Source organism: Rhinatrema bivittatum, chromosome 1 (assembly GCF_901001135.1).
Source record: "Rhinatrema bivittatum chromosome 1, aRhiBiv1.1, whole genome shotgun sequence".
Classification (NCBI taxonomy): Eukaryota; Metazoa; Chordata; class Amphibia; order Gymnophiona; family Rhinatrematidae; genus Rhinatrema; species Rhinatrema bivittatum.
Window position 1 is genome coordinate 85,768,562 of NC_042615.1, and position 17,096 is coordinate 85,785,657.

General features: G+C 39.1%; 1 protein-coding gene across 3 annotated transcripts in view; it reads left to right on the top strand.

Moving 5' to 3' along the window:
- The window catches only part of LOC115073676 (tripartite motif-containing protein 59-like), a 112,289-nt gene extending 97,261 nt beyond the window's left edge, over positions 1–15,028 (top strand). For 2 of the 3 annotated variants that reach the window (XM_029572328.1, XM_029572413.1), the window contains 2 exons: positions 893–2,652; positions 12,433–15,028. In XM_029572328.1, coding sequence (XP_029428188.1) covers positions 893–2,626 — 1,734 coding nt within the window. In that variant the 3' untranslated portion in view covers positions 2,627–2,652; positions 12,433–15,028. The remainder of the gene's footprint in view (positions 1–892; positions 2,653–12,432) is intronic. The other variant, XM_029572505.1, reaches the window with a different exon arrangement.
- Positions 15,029–17,096: the final 2,068 nt, after the last annotated feature.

The following is a 17,096-nucleotide window of genomic DNA, read 5'->3' on the forward strand; positions in this document are numbered from 1 at the left end:
GGGGATTATGTACTCATGTGAGATGAACAGAAAGTAGAGGGCTTGAGGTGTTTAGTCCCACAAGTATTCTTTTAGTCTTTGGAATGATATGAGCATTTTTAAAATGTTAAAATACCTGAATAATTCTAAGAATGTTCATATACTGTTTAATCTATTTTGTGAAAACTTATAGCAATTACTTTTGCATAATTTATGTTTTTAGCACAGTTCTCTGGTCACAAATCTGTTTAGTAATTTTAATGCCAGATCAATTAGTGCTAATAGACACAATTTGCAAGATCTGGATTGATGAGATCTTCAAATGTAAATCACTAATCACTAGAGTCTAAATAGAATGTAAGTCATAAGAGAACATATATAATTAGCCTTCAAGTTTTGTACATTTGCACCTTTTCCTTTTATCTTAACTTTAATCTTAAAAAATTAAAAAAAAATATATAGTATGTTTTTAAAGATTATCATATTACTTGGCAAATGGCATCTATGAGGTTCATGTTTAATTTAAAAAATGCATATTAAAATCTAAAAAATGGATACTCACCTATTCTTGTATGCTACCTGATGTGTTTCAAGTACTACTTCCCTGCTTCAGGGGTTCATTAGTCTTTTAACACCAGCCATTCACATTTGTAAGGCTTCCACAGGTATTCAGGTAAAAGTAGAAAAGCTAAATTCTATTTGAAAAATGTGAATGCTATTTTTATTCTCTTGTTAAACTGCATAATTGTACTGGAAGCATGGTTGCTCAGTTTCACCTTTTGTAGCCAGTTAAGTCTGCTGTTCACTGCAGCTCATTGCACAGTATTTTTAAAATGTTTGTTAAATTTGACCTCTTACTTTGAATAATATTTTCCATCATTAATTCTTTTTTAAAATGTCTTTAAACTTACAGGAGCTGCGTCAAAAATATTATGAAAGTTATTGTCTAGTGTCGACTGACCCCAAGACACAGGCTTTACCCAAAAATGAGTCTGGAAAGTCTCTTTCCAATATACTTGCAACTACAATGATTATGAAAGGGAAGAAATCAAATACATTCAAAGTGATCCGGCAAGCTGCTTTTGATGAACCTAATACTCTAAATCCTGATAAAGGATTGGATTTGTATCTTCCTGCTTCAAATATGAACTGTAATGAAAACAATTTTCAGAAAATAGAAAGCATGGTTTTTTCCTCAGAAAACTGTTTTCCACTTCAAGATGAAGCAGAACATGCTCAGTCAACTCCAAATAATTCAGGCAAAACACAAACGCAATCAGGTAGCCTTCCAACTGGAGTAGCTACACCACCAACATTAAATATTGGCACATCAAATACAAAGATAAGTTCTGCTAACGGGGCATCAACTGCCTTTTGTTTTACACCCTGTGCAAATTATATTCCCTTCAGTAATACTGGAGCAGCGTTCTGCTTTAAAGGAAAGAGCAAAGATGAATCCTCTCTTCCTTGTTTCATTTTTGGAAAATCTGATATTGAAAGCTGCAGTGGAAATAACTTGCCTGGAAGCACATCTGCAGCACTGAACTGCCCAACATCTGCAGCACTGAACTGCCCAACATCTTGTGTTGCTGCTTCAGTTGCCAACCCTATCCTTTCAGCAATTGGAAAACCTACTACTTCATTTATGTTTGGCAATTTGGAACAGAAACATTTTACTGCAACAAAAGCTAATGATTTATTGAATGTGGCTCCATTTTCTTTTGTACTCAATCAGCCAGCTAAAGCTACTGAAGGGAATGTCCTGTTTCAGACAAGCAAAAAAACCACAGAAAGTGCCATAAGAAAATCTGAAGACCTAATTAAGTTAAAATTGCCTACAATTGAACCATGTGAACAGAGAACTGTTTCCACAGTAGCCTGCATACTATCCAAAGATACAGTTAAGGAAGAAGCAGATGTTTCAAAAACTTTACCTTTTCTTGCTACAAACATATTTTCATCTTCCATGGGTAGTTCTTTTAAGGAACATAAATCTACTCACAAATTTTCATTTGGGCACAAAACTCAAAATATGTCTCTACCAGTAACTATAGCCATGAATAGTCAGTCAAAGATTAAACCTTCTGGCATAGCACAATCAGCTGGTAAAAAGCTTATGATTCCAACATGTATGATGCCTGAAACATACTTCTCTACTTACCCGTTCACATCCCCAATAGAGTTAACAGTAGGGGCTAGGACTGGCGATATTTTAGTTCAGGATAATTCATCTAGTTCATCTGCATGCAACACTCTTTCGGTTTTGTTTCCTGCTGAAACAAAACATTTCCCTTCAGCCCTTTCTGCTGCTGCAACCTCTATATCACTAACTAGAGAAGATGACATGGATGCCAAAAGTTGTAAGACACAAGGTGACTTACAACTTCTCAGTCAAAAATGTGAACTTGAATCTTTGAGCCATGTTTCAAATGCTTTTGCTCCTATGGTATGTGGTGATCAACGTTCAGGGAATTCAGTAGCCGAGGTGGAGGTGAAGGATGTGTTTCCAGCTGACTTAGATGAGGCCAGTGAGGAAACCAGTCCTGCTTCTAGTGATGCATCTGAAGTGAATGATCCCAATAATGAAGTGAAAATGTCTTTCAAGTATGCAGTTAGGAGTATTAATTCCAGTTCCATGAGAGAATAAAACAGATGAACAGGATTTCCACAGAGGTAAATTTGTCTTATTTCCATTTTATTAGAATTTCATTAATAGATGGAGTCCAACTGATAACTTTTCGTAAAGTTTGTGTGCTGCGTTTTACTAATTTTAGGGCTTGATTCAACCAAAAACTTTCTGCTTAGAAGGCAAATTCTGTGAGATATTTGTGTTTTCTTGAATATAAACTGTCATAAAACAAGATATCTGACTTAAAATATTTAGTTGCTAAAATTTGGCTTGCCTTTTTTACACAGCTTCATAAGTCTATAGAGATGAGCTTACTTCTGCCTCAAGTAGATGTAAAGCCTTCTCTATATACTGATGTGCAGCCCTATTTACTATTTTTTTTTTCACACATTCCTTGATTTGATTAGGTAGCTTTGGATGGTTTTAAAGAGCAACTGGTAGCTTTTAATTATCCACCAATTCAAATATCTATTTTAGGTTATTTATATACTGCACTAAATCATGTGGCTTCAGAAAAGTTTGCTTTCTAGTATTTTGTTGCCATTTTTCTAAACTTTTCTGTATATGTAACTTCATTCAAAATACATTTTATAGCCTCCCCATGTCTTTATCTCTTGCTGTGCTTTTTTGGTTGCTGCAAAGCATAGTTGAACTATATTTTCTCTGAACCATAGCACAACCAAAAGCTAAGCAAAGGAAAATGTAAGATTCAGTTAGTAGCAATATTAGAATGTACAGCATAAATTCTTAAAATAGATGGAACCAACATGAACAAGGAAGGTGGTTATTTAATATAGAGTGTTTCATTGATTTCATTGACAAGCAGGTCTCAATTAGCTATGATACATGGGTGATGACATCACACTGCACTGACTGGACCCATCTCTCATAACTTAATAAAGCTTTACCCATCATTTGTGTAAGTTGCCACATGTGCACAGCCTTCTGAGCCACCCAGTCTCATTTTGTTTGAGCTACTGCATGGACATGTTATACTACTTTGATTTATTTTTGAGGTTGCCTTTTTTTTCCCCTTTGTCTCACTGATGTGAGAGCTAGTGGTCTGTAGGAAAATGTGCATAATTGTCTCATGTATACTCCTTATGCTGAAGGCAACCTGTTGGGGATAAAGTCGAGAAGACTGCTCTAAGGAGTATCAGGCCACTCTAGTCAACTGGAGCAGGAGACCAGCCACCTCTGGCAAGGCATTAATTTTAATTGTGACCATTCTTTCAGAAGCATCAGTTCCATTCTTTTTCAGTGTCAGCGGGCCTTGCCTACTCTGTAGCAATAGCATTTTTCTGCTAAAGGATATCAGAGGGAAATGAGTCTAATAAAGGCTCCACAGCAGAGACAGATAAAGCCAGGACGTAGTGTTTGACAGATCTGAAACCCACGTATCTGCCACCACCAGAAGGTTGGGAAGAGTCCAGCCATTTCTTATGGTGGAAGAGCAGGTGAGGCCTAAGGATTGTGCAGTGTTTTTACCATTATTTTTCTTACTTTCCTCTGACCCAGTATTGTTTTGCTTCCAGATTGTAAGCCCTCTGGGGATATAGAAATACCTATAGTACCTGAATTTAATCCACTTTGAAATGCCAAAAAGCAGAATATAAATAAATAAGAGTTGTCTGTCGATTTGAACTTCAGTTTGCAATGGAGTAATTCCTACAGAAAGTGATGGAGATTATTTCTTTCCAGGAGCATGGTTAGGGTTTCTATTTCTGATATGTCCTTATTCCCAAGAAAATAGGATTGAAACAGTTTTGGATTTACAAAGGCTGGAAGAAGTCCAAGAAGAACTCCCTTCAAACAATTCTACCTTTATGCAACAGGTGACTTGATGTGCACCTTGGATCTCAAGGATGCATATGTGCACATCCCCATTCATTCTGCACACAGGAAGTTCCTCAGGTTTGATGTGAAAGACTTGTAGTACCAGTGCAGGCTCCTCTTTGGCTTATCTGCAGTCTTGATGGTGGTAAGTGCTTCGTGGTGGTAGCACATCTTCATTGGTTGGGTGTCTGTTTTTCCTTGGACAATAGGCACATGTTGTGCCTATTCTCATGAAGAATTCTAGTATCTCCAGCAGACCATTGGACTCCTCCAGTCCATGGGATGCTTGTTCAACTTTGTCAAGTTGAATCTTTCTCTTGCTTTCAAGCAGATACAGTTCAGCTTCAGATGCCTTTCTGTTAGTGGGGCATCATTCTACTGTATGCATATCCTCTAATTGCACGGTTTGGAATGCTCTTTGGGGATCGTGCATGGATGATCCTTATTTTGGTTTAGCTGCAACAAGTGTAGTTTCCATATTTCTTCTATCTATCAGACCAGTCTCATTGGGAACGTCTCAGACTCTTTATCCGTAGATCAACTATACAAATCTTTTCTCCCTGGCCCTCACATCATGGATGTCGAATGCATGGTAGTGTCTTTGCTTCTCCCACAAGAACTGGAGGATTTTCTGATTTCAGCCTGGAAGCCTTTAATGAAGAGATCCTACAGCTTCAAGGGGAAGAGGTATCTCATCCTGCTATCTGGATCCTTTTTCCTGTAGCCTGGACATTGACTCTAGTATTCTACCTTTCAACTCAGTCTTAGTACTTTCTCACTGAAAGTTAACTTCATCACTATTATAGCATATCACCAGCAGGTGGAAGGAGCTCCATTGTCTGTCCAACCTTTTAGACTTCAGGTTAATGAAAGATTTGTGGCATTCTAAAACCATGTTAGAAAACCCTCCAGTTCCTTGTGATTGTAATGTAGTACAGTTTCAACTCATGGAGTCTGAATTTGAAGCTTCTTATTTAGAAAGTAGTTGTCTCTTCTGCTTGAAGAGTTAGTGAATTACAAGTGCTGGTCTCCTATTCACCAGTTCTACTGCAACAGGGTGGTTCTACATACTTGTAGGAAGTTCCTTCCAAAACTGGCATCTGCTTTTCACATTAACCAAGCTATTGTGTTGCCTACTTTCTAAGACTATACACACATAAGAGAGGAAAGGCTCTTCATTGATTTGACTGTAAGACAGCCCTAGAGTATTTGAGGAGGACTTCATATTCAATCTTCTCAACTGTTTTTGTCCTTTGACTGGGAATGGTAGTATCCAAGAGAACTTTGTCTAATTGGCTAGCAGATGTGAAGATTACAGCCTTTGTCAAGGCTCATAAAACAAAAACTGTATCTGCTTTGATGGTTCATCTCAAGAGTGCCTCCACTGAGCACATTTTGCAAAGCTGTGGGATATGACAGTGTATACAGTCAGGACAACCTGTCAAGAAGTGACAGCTTTGGACTAATAGTTTTTGTGCAGCCTATTCACCCAATAATCCAGCTTGCTTCAGCAGTTGCTGCACTGTGCAGCCCTCAGCTTGGGACTACCAGGTGTCCTTGCTAATTCAGTTCTGCTTGTCAACCAAGAGAAATTCTGCTTGCCTGTAAACAGGCTCCTCCATAGTCAATAGGATGAATTTTCCATGCTTATCACTCATCCATCTGCCTGTAGAATCAACTAATTCAATAAGCTTTGCCAAAGATTTATGAGCTCAGGAGGCAATGTGTATGCAAGAACTCCTGCACATGGCTCAGCAAAACTAATGACACATTGCTCATGTGTCATTAGTTCATCCTGCTGTCTATGGTGAATTCTGTTAACAGGTAAGCAAACTTGCATTATGACTTGGCATTATTTAAGCATGTATTCAATAAGCATTTGCATTCTCTAAGGACATGCAGGATGGCAGTCCTCACAGGGGTGACGTTGGGTGGATCTCTGTATGGAACTTTGATCTCAAAGAATCTAGAGCTTTCAGCGTGCTCTGCTGAGCATGTACAGCTGTAGCCACCTTCCTTTCTCTCAGGCAGAGTCCCTTAGTCCTACTTTTCCTCAGAGCCATTATGGTAGCAGATTCAGCTTTGTTGTCCTCCCATCTACGGCTGCAACAGTTCTGAAATTGCAAGCAACTGTTTGTTTGTTTTTTTTTCAAGACAGAACCTTTTGTCATTCTCAGCAGAGGTTTACAGATTTCTTCCTTAAGTTCTCATCCTGTTGAAGTCTAGGACTTTCTTGGTAACTTTATTGAGGGGAGGTGGGCCCTGTGGGCTGCACAATGCTCGGTGGCAACTCCCTGCTGGGATTAGCAAGGGGTTCATATAGTTGGGAAATCTTTTATCTGGCTATTTCTCTGGTCCTGCAGCCCAGGAGTCTGCCTCCTTGTGGTGTGTTGAATATGGAGGCAAAGAAGACACGAGGCAGCTTTCATCGCAGGCAGGAAGAGAAGGGGTGAGCCCTCATGAGGCTCTTCCTTTTATTGTACATTCATACAAAGGCAGATGATGTATCATTACATGATTGGCTACTTTCCCATAGCAACAGACGAGTCCCTACACTATTGGCTTTGGCTCAGGGGGTGTGCACGGATCATCTCATTGGCTGCTGAAATCTATACCTCCTGACTTTGTCCTGCCTCTGACTAGGGAACACCCAGCCCCTCCCCCAGGAATTCAGGGCTAAGCACAAGCCAGAGAAATACATGATAGTCAGGTATCCTTTCCTAGGCAGAGACTTAAGCACAAGTGATGCTTTTATTCAGGCAAATGTCAGGGAGAAGGGAAGTTAGTGTTTAAACCCTGATGAAATGGCTTGCTGGCAAAGCTCATATTTCCCACAGTGGTGTTCACCTCTTCTGACTTTGTCAGTCAGTCCAGGAGGAAGTGGGGGAGCGCATGGAAGGGTAAACTCTTCTTCCCCTACTTTAGCCAGTTCTTTGGCTGAGGTGTTTTCTCTTTTGCCTGGCTTCCCCTGACAGTGAAGGACATCATTCAGCTGAGTTTTAGTAGCAGCTCACAACCCTGCTAAGCATCTTGGCATGGGGCTTCCTGCGGAAGGGTAGCCCTTTCGAGCCTTGGTACTCTGGCATTTTATCCTTTCTGACTTTGATCCGATCTTGTACTTGTAGTAGCTCAGCAGGTGGGGTCTGCTGCCACTACTTCACTGGATGGAAATTTGATTTCCATGTCTGCTGTTCCTTTGGGAATCGCACCGCATGCCTAATCTGTCTTGTTACACTGATAATTAACCACAGTTTTTCTTTCTGCTGTATTCTTTCAAGCAGAAACAGTCCAGCTTCAGATGCCTATCTGCTAAAGTGAGGCATTATTCTACTGTATGCATGTCCTCTAATTGCAAGGACACTCTAGCTACACCTGAATTTCAGTTCTCTTGTGCATTTGCATGTACATGTCCTAGGCCTTACTGGTGCTAGTTAATTCTCTGGAAGCTCTGACTGCTAGTTTTTGTGTGGCTTAGTGGGCTTCTCACCCTGTGCTTGCATTTCACTCCTACCTTCGGATGCCTTGCTATGTAATGGGGTTTCTGTTGCTGTCTGTCATACCAGTTTGAGGTGAAAATCCCAACTCTCTTCCCTCCTAGAGCCTTTATAAGTTGGCTGTCTTGCTGAAAAAAAGAGGGAGGAGGGTGAGGATGATGATTCCACACTAAAGAGTTCCCATTTTTCCTGTTTATGGCAGCCTCTATCTTGTGATTCACCTGTGTGAGAGGACTGCCATCCTGCTTGTCCTCAGAGAAAGCAGTTTGCCTGTAACAGGTGCTCTTTGAGGACAGTAGGATGTCTGTCCTCACAGTACTCTCCTACCTCCCCTGAGGTTTTTTCCCCATGTATTTGCTATATCATGAACTGAGGGTCTCTGCCTGACACAGGGAGGTGGCTACATCTGCACATTCTCAGTAGAGCATGCTGAAAGCTCTAAGTTCTTGGAGATCAAAGTTCCATGATGGGCTCCATTGGATGATGTCACCTATATTACTCCTGGGGGAATTCTGCACACAAAAACTTAAAATTCTGCAAACTTTATATTGGTCAATTTACATGACAGTCTTTAATTACATTTAAAATTAATACAGAAAAAAATGTATTACTTAGATGCAGAATTTCCCTAGAAATTCAATGTAAGTGTCCCTTCCACTTGCTCTCCCTACTCCCCTAGCCACTTTGCCCTCTCAGGCCTCATCTCCTCCACCTCTTGGCTCAACACCTTCCACTATCGCCCCAGAGTTTGACCCTGTTCTCAGTACTGCCCCTCGTACAGGCTCCCTCTGTCCTTCTTCCCTCTCTCACACACATGCTCCCTCTAGTACACATGCACACCCCCTCATATAGGCTCCCTCACTCTCTCATGCACACACACATCCCCTCATACAAGGTTCCTCTTTCTTTCTCTCTCTCATACATCCTCACACAGGCTACCTATGTCTCTCATGCACCCCTTCAAACACACTCACCTATACACAATCCCTTCACATAAGCTAGCATCCTCACATAAACATGGTCCCTTTTTCATACACAAGCTCCCAATCTCTCTCACACATACACACTCCTTCACAGGCTCCTCATATAGGCTCCCTCTCGCACCCACATTCAAGCATCCCCCCGCTCTCTCACATCCAGTGCTCTCACACCCCTCTCCTCACTCACATTCACTCTCACAGGGGCCTTCATCTTTGCCACAAGCGAAGCACACTCCGTTCACTGCACAAGGGGTCATTCATCTTTGCCGTGAGTGGAGCGTGTCCCACGGCGCACCAGGGCTTTTCCTTGCATGCTCCGTTTGCGGCATGCTGGGTTCTCCTCTGGCATTTTCTGCACAGAATTTGTTAGTTCTGCGCAGAAAATGGCAATTCTGCTCGGGGGGGGGGAAATTCTGTGCAAATTCTGCACTTCTAATTCCCCCAGGATATTGTGTGAGGACTGACATCTGGCTGTCCTTGAACACCTGTTAAGGTAAGCAACTCTGCGTTTATTTAGTATTTAATAAGCAGCACTCATTGAATTGAAGATTCTTATAATAGCAGGCTAATAACATTGATAGTTTTTATACTGATGGATGACTTTGTCAATAGATCAGTGCTCCAGCTTTGTAAACTGATATATATTTAGTGTCTCTTGCCAACGACTGAACGAGAATTGTCAGTAGGGAAGACATTGTAAATCCAACAACAGATGAAAATACTAGCAGAAGTGTGTGGTTTGTTGCATTGTTTAATCATGTTTTTAGGGAAGAATATTGGTTGAAATTACTGCTGAAAAATATGCATTCTGTGATTTAAAATTAAAATCCCACTGGCCAGAGACAGGCATGGACCTATAGTGCCTTGTACATTTTTCATATTCTGCTCTTGAAGAAAAATACACATCAAATACATTAGAGTAGGAGTTTTTCATTGATCTACACAACATATTCTTCACTTAACATGAAAAGACAACTATAGAATTGTTCCAAAAGTAACTTCTTTAAGAAGAATAAAACAAAAGTATTGATTACATACATTTTCACAGCCTTTTTAATAGCAAACCCAAATTTAGCTTTGGTTAAAACTGCCTTAAGGCCCTTAAATTAAAAATAGAGCTCACCTGTGTTCACTCTCAGTATTTAAGCGGATTCAAATACTCGTGAATAAAGAGTCAAGTTTTGTTCTATGAAGTAAATTTGAAACAAAGGTCAAACATGCAGAAAAAGAGCAGCCAAAAGATCTCTGGGAAAGCATTCTTCAAAGTCATGTATTAGGGGAAGAAAAAAGAATGTAAATGTTTGAATATCCCTAGAGGCTCTATAAAGTACACTGTTGGAAAGTAGTAATAGTTTGGCACTACAAAGACTGCTGCAATCAGGCAGTCCTTCCAAATATCGGAGTTGTGGGCTAAGGAATCCTCTTGGAAGATTACTGAGTGGTCTGCAATCACTTTTAAAATTACAGGGATCTCTGGCTGAGACTGGGGAGAATGTAGAATTTAACAGTTTGAAGATTACACCACAAACATGGCCTGAATGAGAGGGTGTCGAGAGAGAAGCCACTGTTAGAGAAAAGTGATATGAAATGCCGCATAGGATTTGCAAAGGAACACCTTTGGGGACACTGTACGCATGTGGGAGAAGGTTTTGTGGTCTTTTGAGGCCAAAGTGGAACTTCTTATTTATTTATTTATTTATTTATAGTTTTTTATATACCGCCGCTCATCAAAGATATCACGTCGGTGTACAATGAACAGGAACTTACGCCGGAGCGTTATACATTTAACAGGATTAAATAAGCATTATACATTTAACAAAAGTAAGAATATATATATTTGAACATAAAACAAGTAGAATCTTTTAAAACAGAACTATCATTTAGGATTAACTGAGCTGAGTTAAACAGAGCTGGAAAGTAAAGAAAATAATTCAGACCTAGCTGATCATTACTTGATCTTAATGCAAAGCTATATGTGTGGTGTGGGTTTAAAAAAAAAAAAAAGCACAGCACATCACCCTGCCAAATCTATCCCTACAGTATAGCATGGTGAGGGCAACACTTTGTTGTGGGGATGCTTTGCAGCATCAAGAATAGAGATGGGGGAAAATTGATGGAAGGATGGGTGGTGCAGAGTATAGGCAGATCCTGGAGAAAAACCGGTCCTTCCTCCAGCCATAGACCTGGGGCTGGGCTCACCTTCAAGAGGACAATGAGCCTCAACACAAAGTAAAAGCAACAATGGAATGGCTCAGCAAGAAGAAAGTGAATGTTCTTGAGCAGCACAATTAAAGATGAGATCTGACTTCAATAGAAAATCTTTGGCAAGAATTGACTATTGCAGTCTACAAAATGTACATCCTGCTGTGCAAAACTGGTAGACACGTATACTTAGTTACTGATGGCTGTTGAGCACAAAAAGCTTCCACAAAATAGTCAGTGGGTGTAAAGACTTACATAATCAAGAAGCTTTTATTTTACTTTACTTTTGGAATATTTCTGTGATACTATACACTTCAGAAGAGAATGTTGTAGATCAGTGAACATTGTTTATTTTTAGAAAGCAGAATGTGAAAAAAGACACTATAAATTGACATCTTGAATCATTAATTTGGGCTTTTTTTTTTAAGCAGCATACTATGCAAGTATAGATCTTTTTCTGCATTTTGATTAAAAGATTTTTGAATTGCCCTTATTTCCTGCTTTTAGGGCAGAAAATAATTCAGACCTAGCTGATCACTACTTGATTCCTTACCACTGATCTGTTCTTTTATGGACTTTGAGTCTTAATTTAAGGACCAGACCACAGGTCTATTAAACTTAGTATCCTCTTTCCAACAGTGGCCAATCCCAAGTTTGCTTATTCCCAGGTGTAAACAATGACTTCTCTCAAGTCTACCTGATTAATAATGGTTTATGGACTTTTTTCCTTCAGGAATATGGCCAGACCTTTTTTTTTTTTAAACCCATTTGTTAACTGCCTTTACCACATCCTTCAGCAATGAATTCCAGAGCTTAATTGTGTACAGAGTGAAAAAGTGTTTTCTCTGATTCTGTTTTAAATCTGCTACTTAATAGCTTCTTGGTGTGTCCCCCTATTCCAGTGGTTCCTAGACCTGTCAGGGGGGACTCCCCAGCCAGTTGGGATTTGCAGGAGAAATTTGCATACAATGGAGGCAATGCTTGTAAATCTTCCTCATGTATATATTAATTGTAGATATCCTGAAAACCCAACTGGCTGGAGGTCCCCAGCATAGGCTTTGGAACCATAGCCCATGACTTATTGTTTTGAAAGAGTAAACAATTGATTCTACTCCACTCATGATTTTATAAGCCTCTCTCAGCCCTCTTCTCCAAGCTGAAGAGCCTTAACCTATTTAGCCTTTCCTCTTAAGGAGCCATTCAGTTCCCTTTATCATTTTGTTTACCCTTTTCTGTACTTTTTCCAGTTCTGCTGTATTGTTGCTTTTCTGCAATTCTGGTCATCATTTTTTATTCTGTTTTTGCTATATAGGAAAGAAAGTAAGAATGAAAAATATTCATCCAGAAGCATCTTAGAAGCATTGCAACTATGCCAGTGTGTTCCAGCTTTCTGTCAAAACAAATTGTATGCTAAGTTTTGATCTTTAATTGATTTTTTTTATGAAGAAGAATCCGAAACTGTTGCAGTTTGTCTGCTGTTTGAAGAGTAACATAGCATTCTAACCATTTTTAGATACATGCTAACAATGTAATATGCTGGAGTTATGCTTTTTTGCTGTAAAATTTTGCCTTTTAGCATATACATTTCTTCTGGAAAAAAATTATAGCTAAATTTTACAGTTAAACCAAACATCAAGATAATTTACTGCATTACTGATATGCTTAATCCACAAAACAATTTCTAAGTGATTTTTATTTTTTATAGATACAAATCTTTAATGGTGTGATTATAGCTGAAGTATTGAAGTTGCACTATTTTTTTTTCCATTGGTCTTATACCACTTGCTTAAGTGGATGCTTGACCATGCTATCTTTAGATGGCATAAGAAATGCATCCATGAACTTTTGATATTGCTGTGATTGTCATCTATGGGAAATTTTTTTAAATGTTGAAAAACATATATTTTGCAAAAATATTCTTTCCCCATGTTGGTCATGTTCAAGCTATCCCAGGGTGCCTGTGAATCCCACTGGAGACCACATGAAGCAATGAGAGACAACACTTAAAATCAAATGATCACCTTGGTAGAGAATGTGCCTGTAATTCAGGGAACAGCAATATTAAAAGTTCCAGACCAGAATGGAATTGCTGCCAGTGTGTGCTGATGCATATTGTAAAATTACTTTCAGCTACCATAATATTTCATGTAAATATAAATTGTGTAATCAACCACAGTGGATTCAAGTAGAGACTATACTAAGAAGAATGAGACTGGAAACTTTACTCTGTGCATACTATACTAGGGGTGATCAAGTCTGGTCCTCAAGCCACAAACAGGCCTGGTTTTCAGGATATCCACACTGAATATGCATAAATTAGGTTTGCATACAATGGAGGCAGTGCATGCACATCTAATATATGTATTGTGGATATCCTGAAAACCAGGCTTGATTGTGGCTCTTGAGGACCAGACTTGGCTACTCCTGCTATATACTATATTTCATATCTAGTTTCTAATTCTATAATAGTAAAGCTTTATGCGATTCTACTGCACAAAGGAAAGAAATTTCCCCATCACCAACTTCTTAAAAGTAAAAATTCTAAGCAATCAAAATGAGGGATGATATATCCAAGGCCATTTTTAGATGTGCATGTCTGATCTTCCAGTTTGGTTTGGCCTCTCCTGGCTAATATTGCTGAGGTTAATAATCCATATTCATAAATTGGGTTTGTTCATACTAAGAGCCTGAACATGTTTCTGTACAAGTAGTTTCCCATGTATAGGTAGCTTATGTTCTGGAAAAGCAGTCATACTTCTGAAAAACGTTTCTGCAAAATAACAAAGATGCAAACATTTGTACAATACTGCATTCATAGGGATCTTGTCTGCTTTCAAACTAATTAGATCAATTAAAAGCATATTTAGCTTATAATTGGCAGTGGTGCTAAACTATTTTCTATCCAAATCATTTCTGTACAGTAACTTTTGATCCTATGATTGAAGTATCAAATTAGCTAAATGCATAATATATAACTTTATTACTGGCTTTCAATTTTTCTTATGCTAGTTATTTTCTATTTATTATTTAACCATATTAAAAAAAACTTTCCCACCTTATGTACAGTGTGCTAGCTGAAAATTTCATATAGCAAATATACTGGCACTTTTTCAATTAAAGGTAGCTTTATGGTGAAATTCTTTAGCAAAATGTATTCTCTTTGGGTGCAGCTATAGTCAGAATAGTGACAAGGTATATCTCACAGAAAAATAATTCATGCAGACTGTAAGCCACTTAAATAGATTTTAACTAGTATAATGTGGTTCCATGGTGCAGAAGAATAAAAGGAGACCGGTTTAAATCCATAATTTTTATTGAAAAATATTACTTTTCAGAAGAAGTAACTATTACTTATCAGGTGCACATTTGAAAAGTACCCAGTAGGTAAAGATATTTATTTTGTTAATACAGGGGTTTTGTTTCATCACTTCCATGCCATTTTTATTTTTGAGATCTGAATCTCATGGTAAATGCTCAAGACATCTTATCTTTCTACCCATATCACCATAGAAGAATGAAATGAGGATAGGTAAAAGCCTAGCGTTTATAAAAATGTTAGTTTTCAAGGCTGGATTTAAGATTATGGCAACTACAGGCAGAAGCCTGGGGTTGAAGGGATTTTGCCCCTAGAAATCAAGAGCAGCAGTGGGAATCCCAGATTTGGGGCCATAGGCATTTGCTGATGTTTTCTAAGCCTAAATCCAGCCTTGTCAGTTTTGCTATGATTATTTTGGTGCTAGCAATTTATGCTGGGAATGGTTGTATATGTCTGAAGAACTGAATGCAAAATGTATGTAAATGAAAGCATGTTATCAATGTTTCTATTCTAAAGTATGTGAAATTCTGTTCTGTCTGACTTTTTTCTGTTATTTTTATATGGTCATATTAAATAAACTTATTTGAAGAAAGATTTCATGTGGCAATGCTTTTATAAACTCAGATGGGGTAGTATTCTTGCATTCCTTGAACAGTACCAATCTAATGTATTACCATGTTTTTTTCACTTAAACATATATACAGATTTATATAGGTATGGCTTTTAGAATTTATTTCTTGTCTGTAGTTGATGTACTTGTTGGAAGAGAGGAAATAGGTGGGGGGTATGATAGAAACATTAAAATATTTTAGCAAGTTTCAATACAGTAAAGCATTTTCCATAAAACGACATTCGAGAACAAAAGGTCATGATGCAAAGTAGGACAGAGGAAGCTGCAGAAACAATACTTTACTGAATGTGCCATATGCCTGAAATAACCTAAAACGTATGCATTCTCTTGTCTCAGAGCACCAGAAGAGAAGGTACAAGAGTACTAAGTAAAAGAAATGGAGACCCTTATCAGCATATAGATTTCCAGGATCATTACAACAGTGTGCTTATCTACAGATAAAATTTTAAATTCAGTTTGCAGATCAGTTACTAGTAATTAAGGGCTTCAGGGGTGATCCAGGAAACTATAAATCAGTGAGCCTGACTTCAGCGCTGGGAAAAATTGTAGAAACTATTTTAAAGAAAATCACAGAACTTAGAGCATGATTTAATGGGACACAGCCAGCATGGATTTTCACAAAGGAAGTTTTGCCATACCAGCCTGCTACCCTTTTTAGAAGCGGCTAATAAGCATGTGGATAATGGAAATCGAGTAGATACAATGTATTTGAATTTTCAGAAGGCATTTGCTGTCTATCCAATGACTTATTTTCTCAGGAGTTTCTCATGGGGGACTTTATCAATGGTAAAACTGGTTAAGACTTAGGAAGCAGAGAGGAATAAATTGTTCGGTGGAGAAAAGTAAACATTGGACTGCCTCAGGGATCTATACTGGAACCAGTGATTCTTAATATGTTTATAAATCTTGAAATGGGAAAGATGAGTGAAGTGATCAGATTATGCATATGATGCAATTATGCATGTAGTGAAATGACAAGTACATTGTGAGAAATTGCAGGAAAACATTGAGAGACTGGGCATCCTAATTGCAGATAAAATGAATGTTGAAAAGTGTAAAGTGGTGTACATGGCAGGGGGAGAAGTAACCCACACAATGTTAGTTTCCATATTAGGATTTACAACCAGATAAAGAACATAAGATTGCCATACTGGATCAGAGCAAAATTCAATCAAGCCCAGGATCCTGTTTCCAAGCCACATACCTGGCAGAACCCCAAAGATTCCATGCTACTTATCCTAGGCATAAGCATTGGATTTCTGCAAATCCACCTTAATAGTTTATGAATGTTTTGTTTTGTCCAGGAATTTGTCTAAACCTTTTTTAAAGCCAGTTATACTAAGTTCTCACAGGACAAGCAGGATGGTTGTCCTCACAAATGGGTGACATCGAGGATGGAGCCCACCACGGAAAACTTCTGTCAAAGTTTAAACAGAACTTTGACTGGCCCCTACTGGGCATGCCCAGCAAGGCACTGACCCTGCAGCCAGCAGGGGTCTCCCTTCAGTCTTCTTTTTTTCCGCGCAGCAGTTGCCACGCGGTGAAAGGAGCTCTCTAACCACGTTCCTGACAGGAATTTGGAAGTTAATTTCCTAAGAAAATTTGCCCCTCAGGGGTCTCCCTTCGACAAATTTTTAGTCATCTTACGGAACCCGGTAAGTTTTTTGCCTTTTTCCATCGACTACCGTCGATTTTGGCCCTTGAGGCCTGTTGGCACTTACCGATCCCCAGCCTAAATTTTGGCTTCAGGCCATGGCAACGGGGTTCCGCCGTTGTCCGGATTGTACCCGGACTATGTCCATCACAGACCCCCATAGGGTTTGTGTAATGTGTTTGGGTAGTGAGCATGATGTCCTGACTTGCACCAAATGTGCCTTAATGACACCCAAGGGTCGCAAAGCCAGGATGGAGAAGATGGGACTCCTCTTCCATGCACCCACCCCAACGCCATCGATAGCATCGACGTCATCGGAACCGGCACCGTCGAAGTTGTACCATCATCGTCAACCCTCCGGTGACCGTCCGCCAT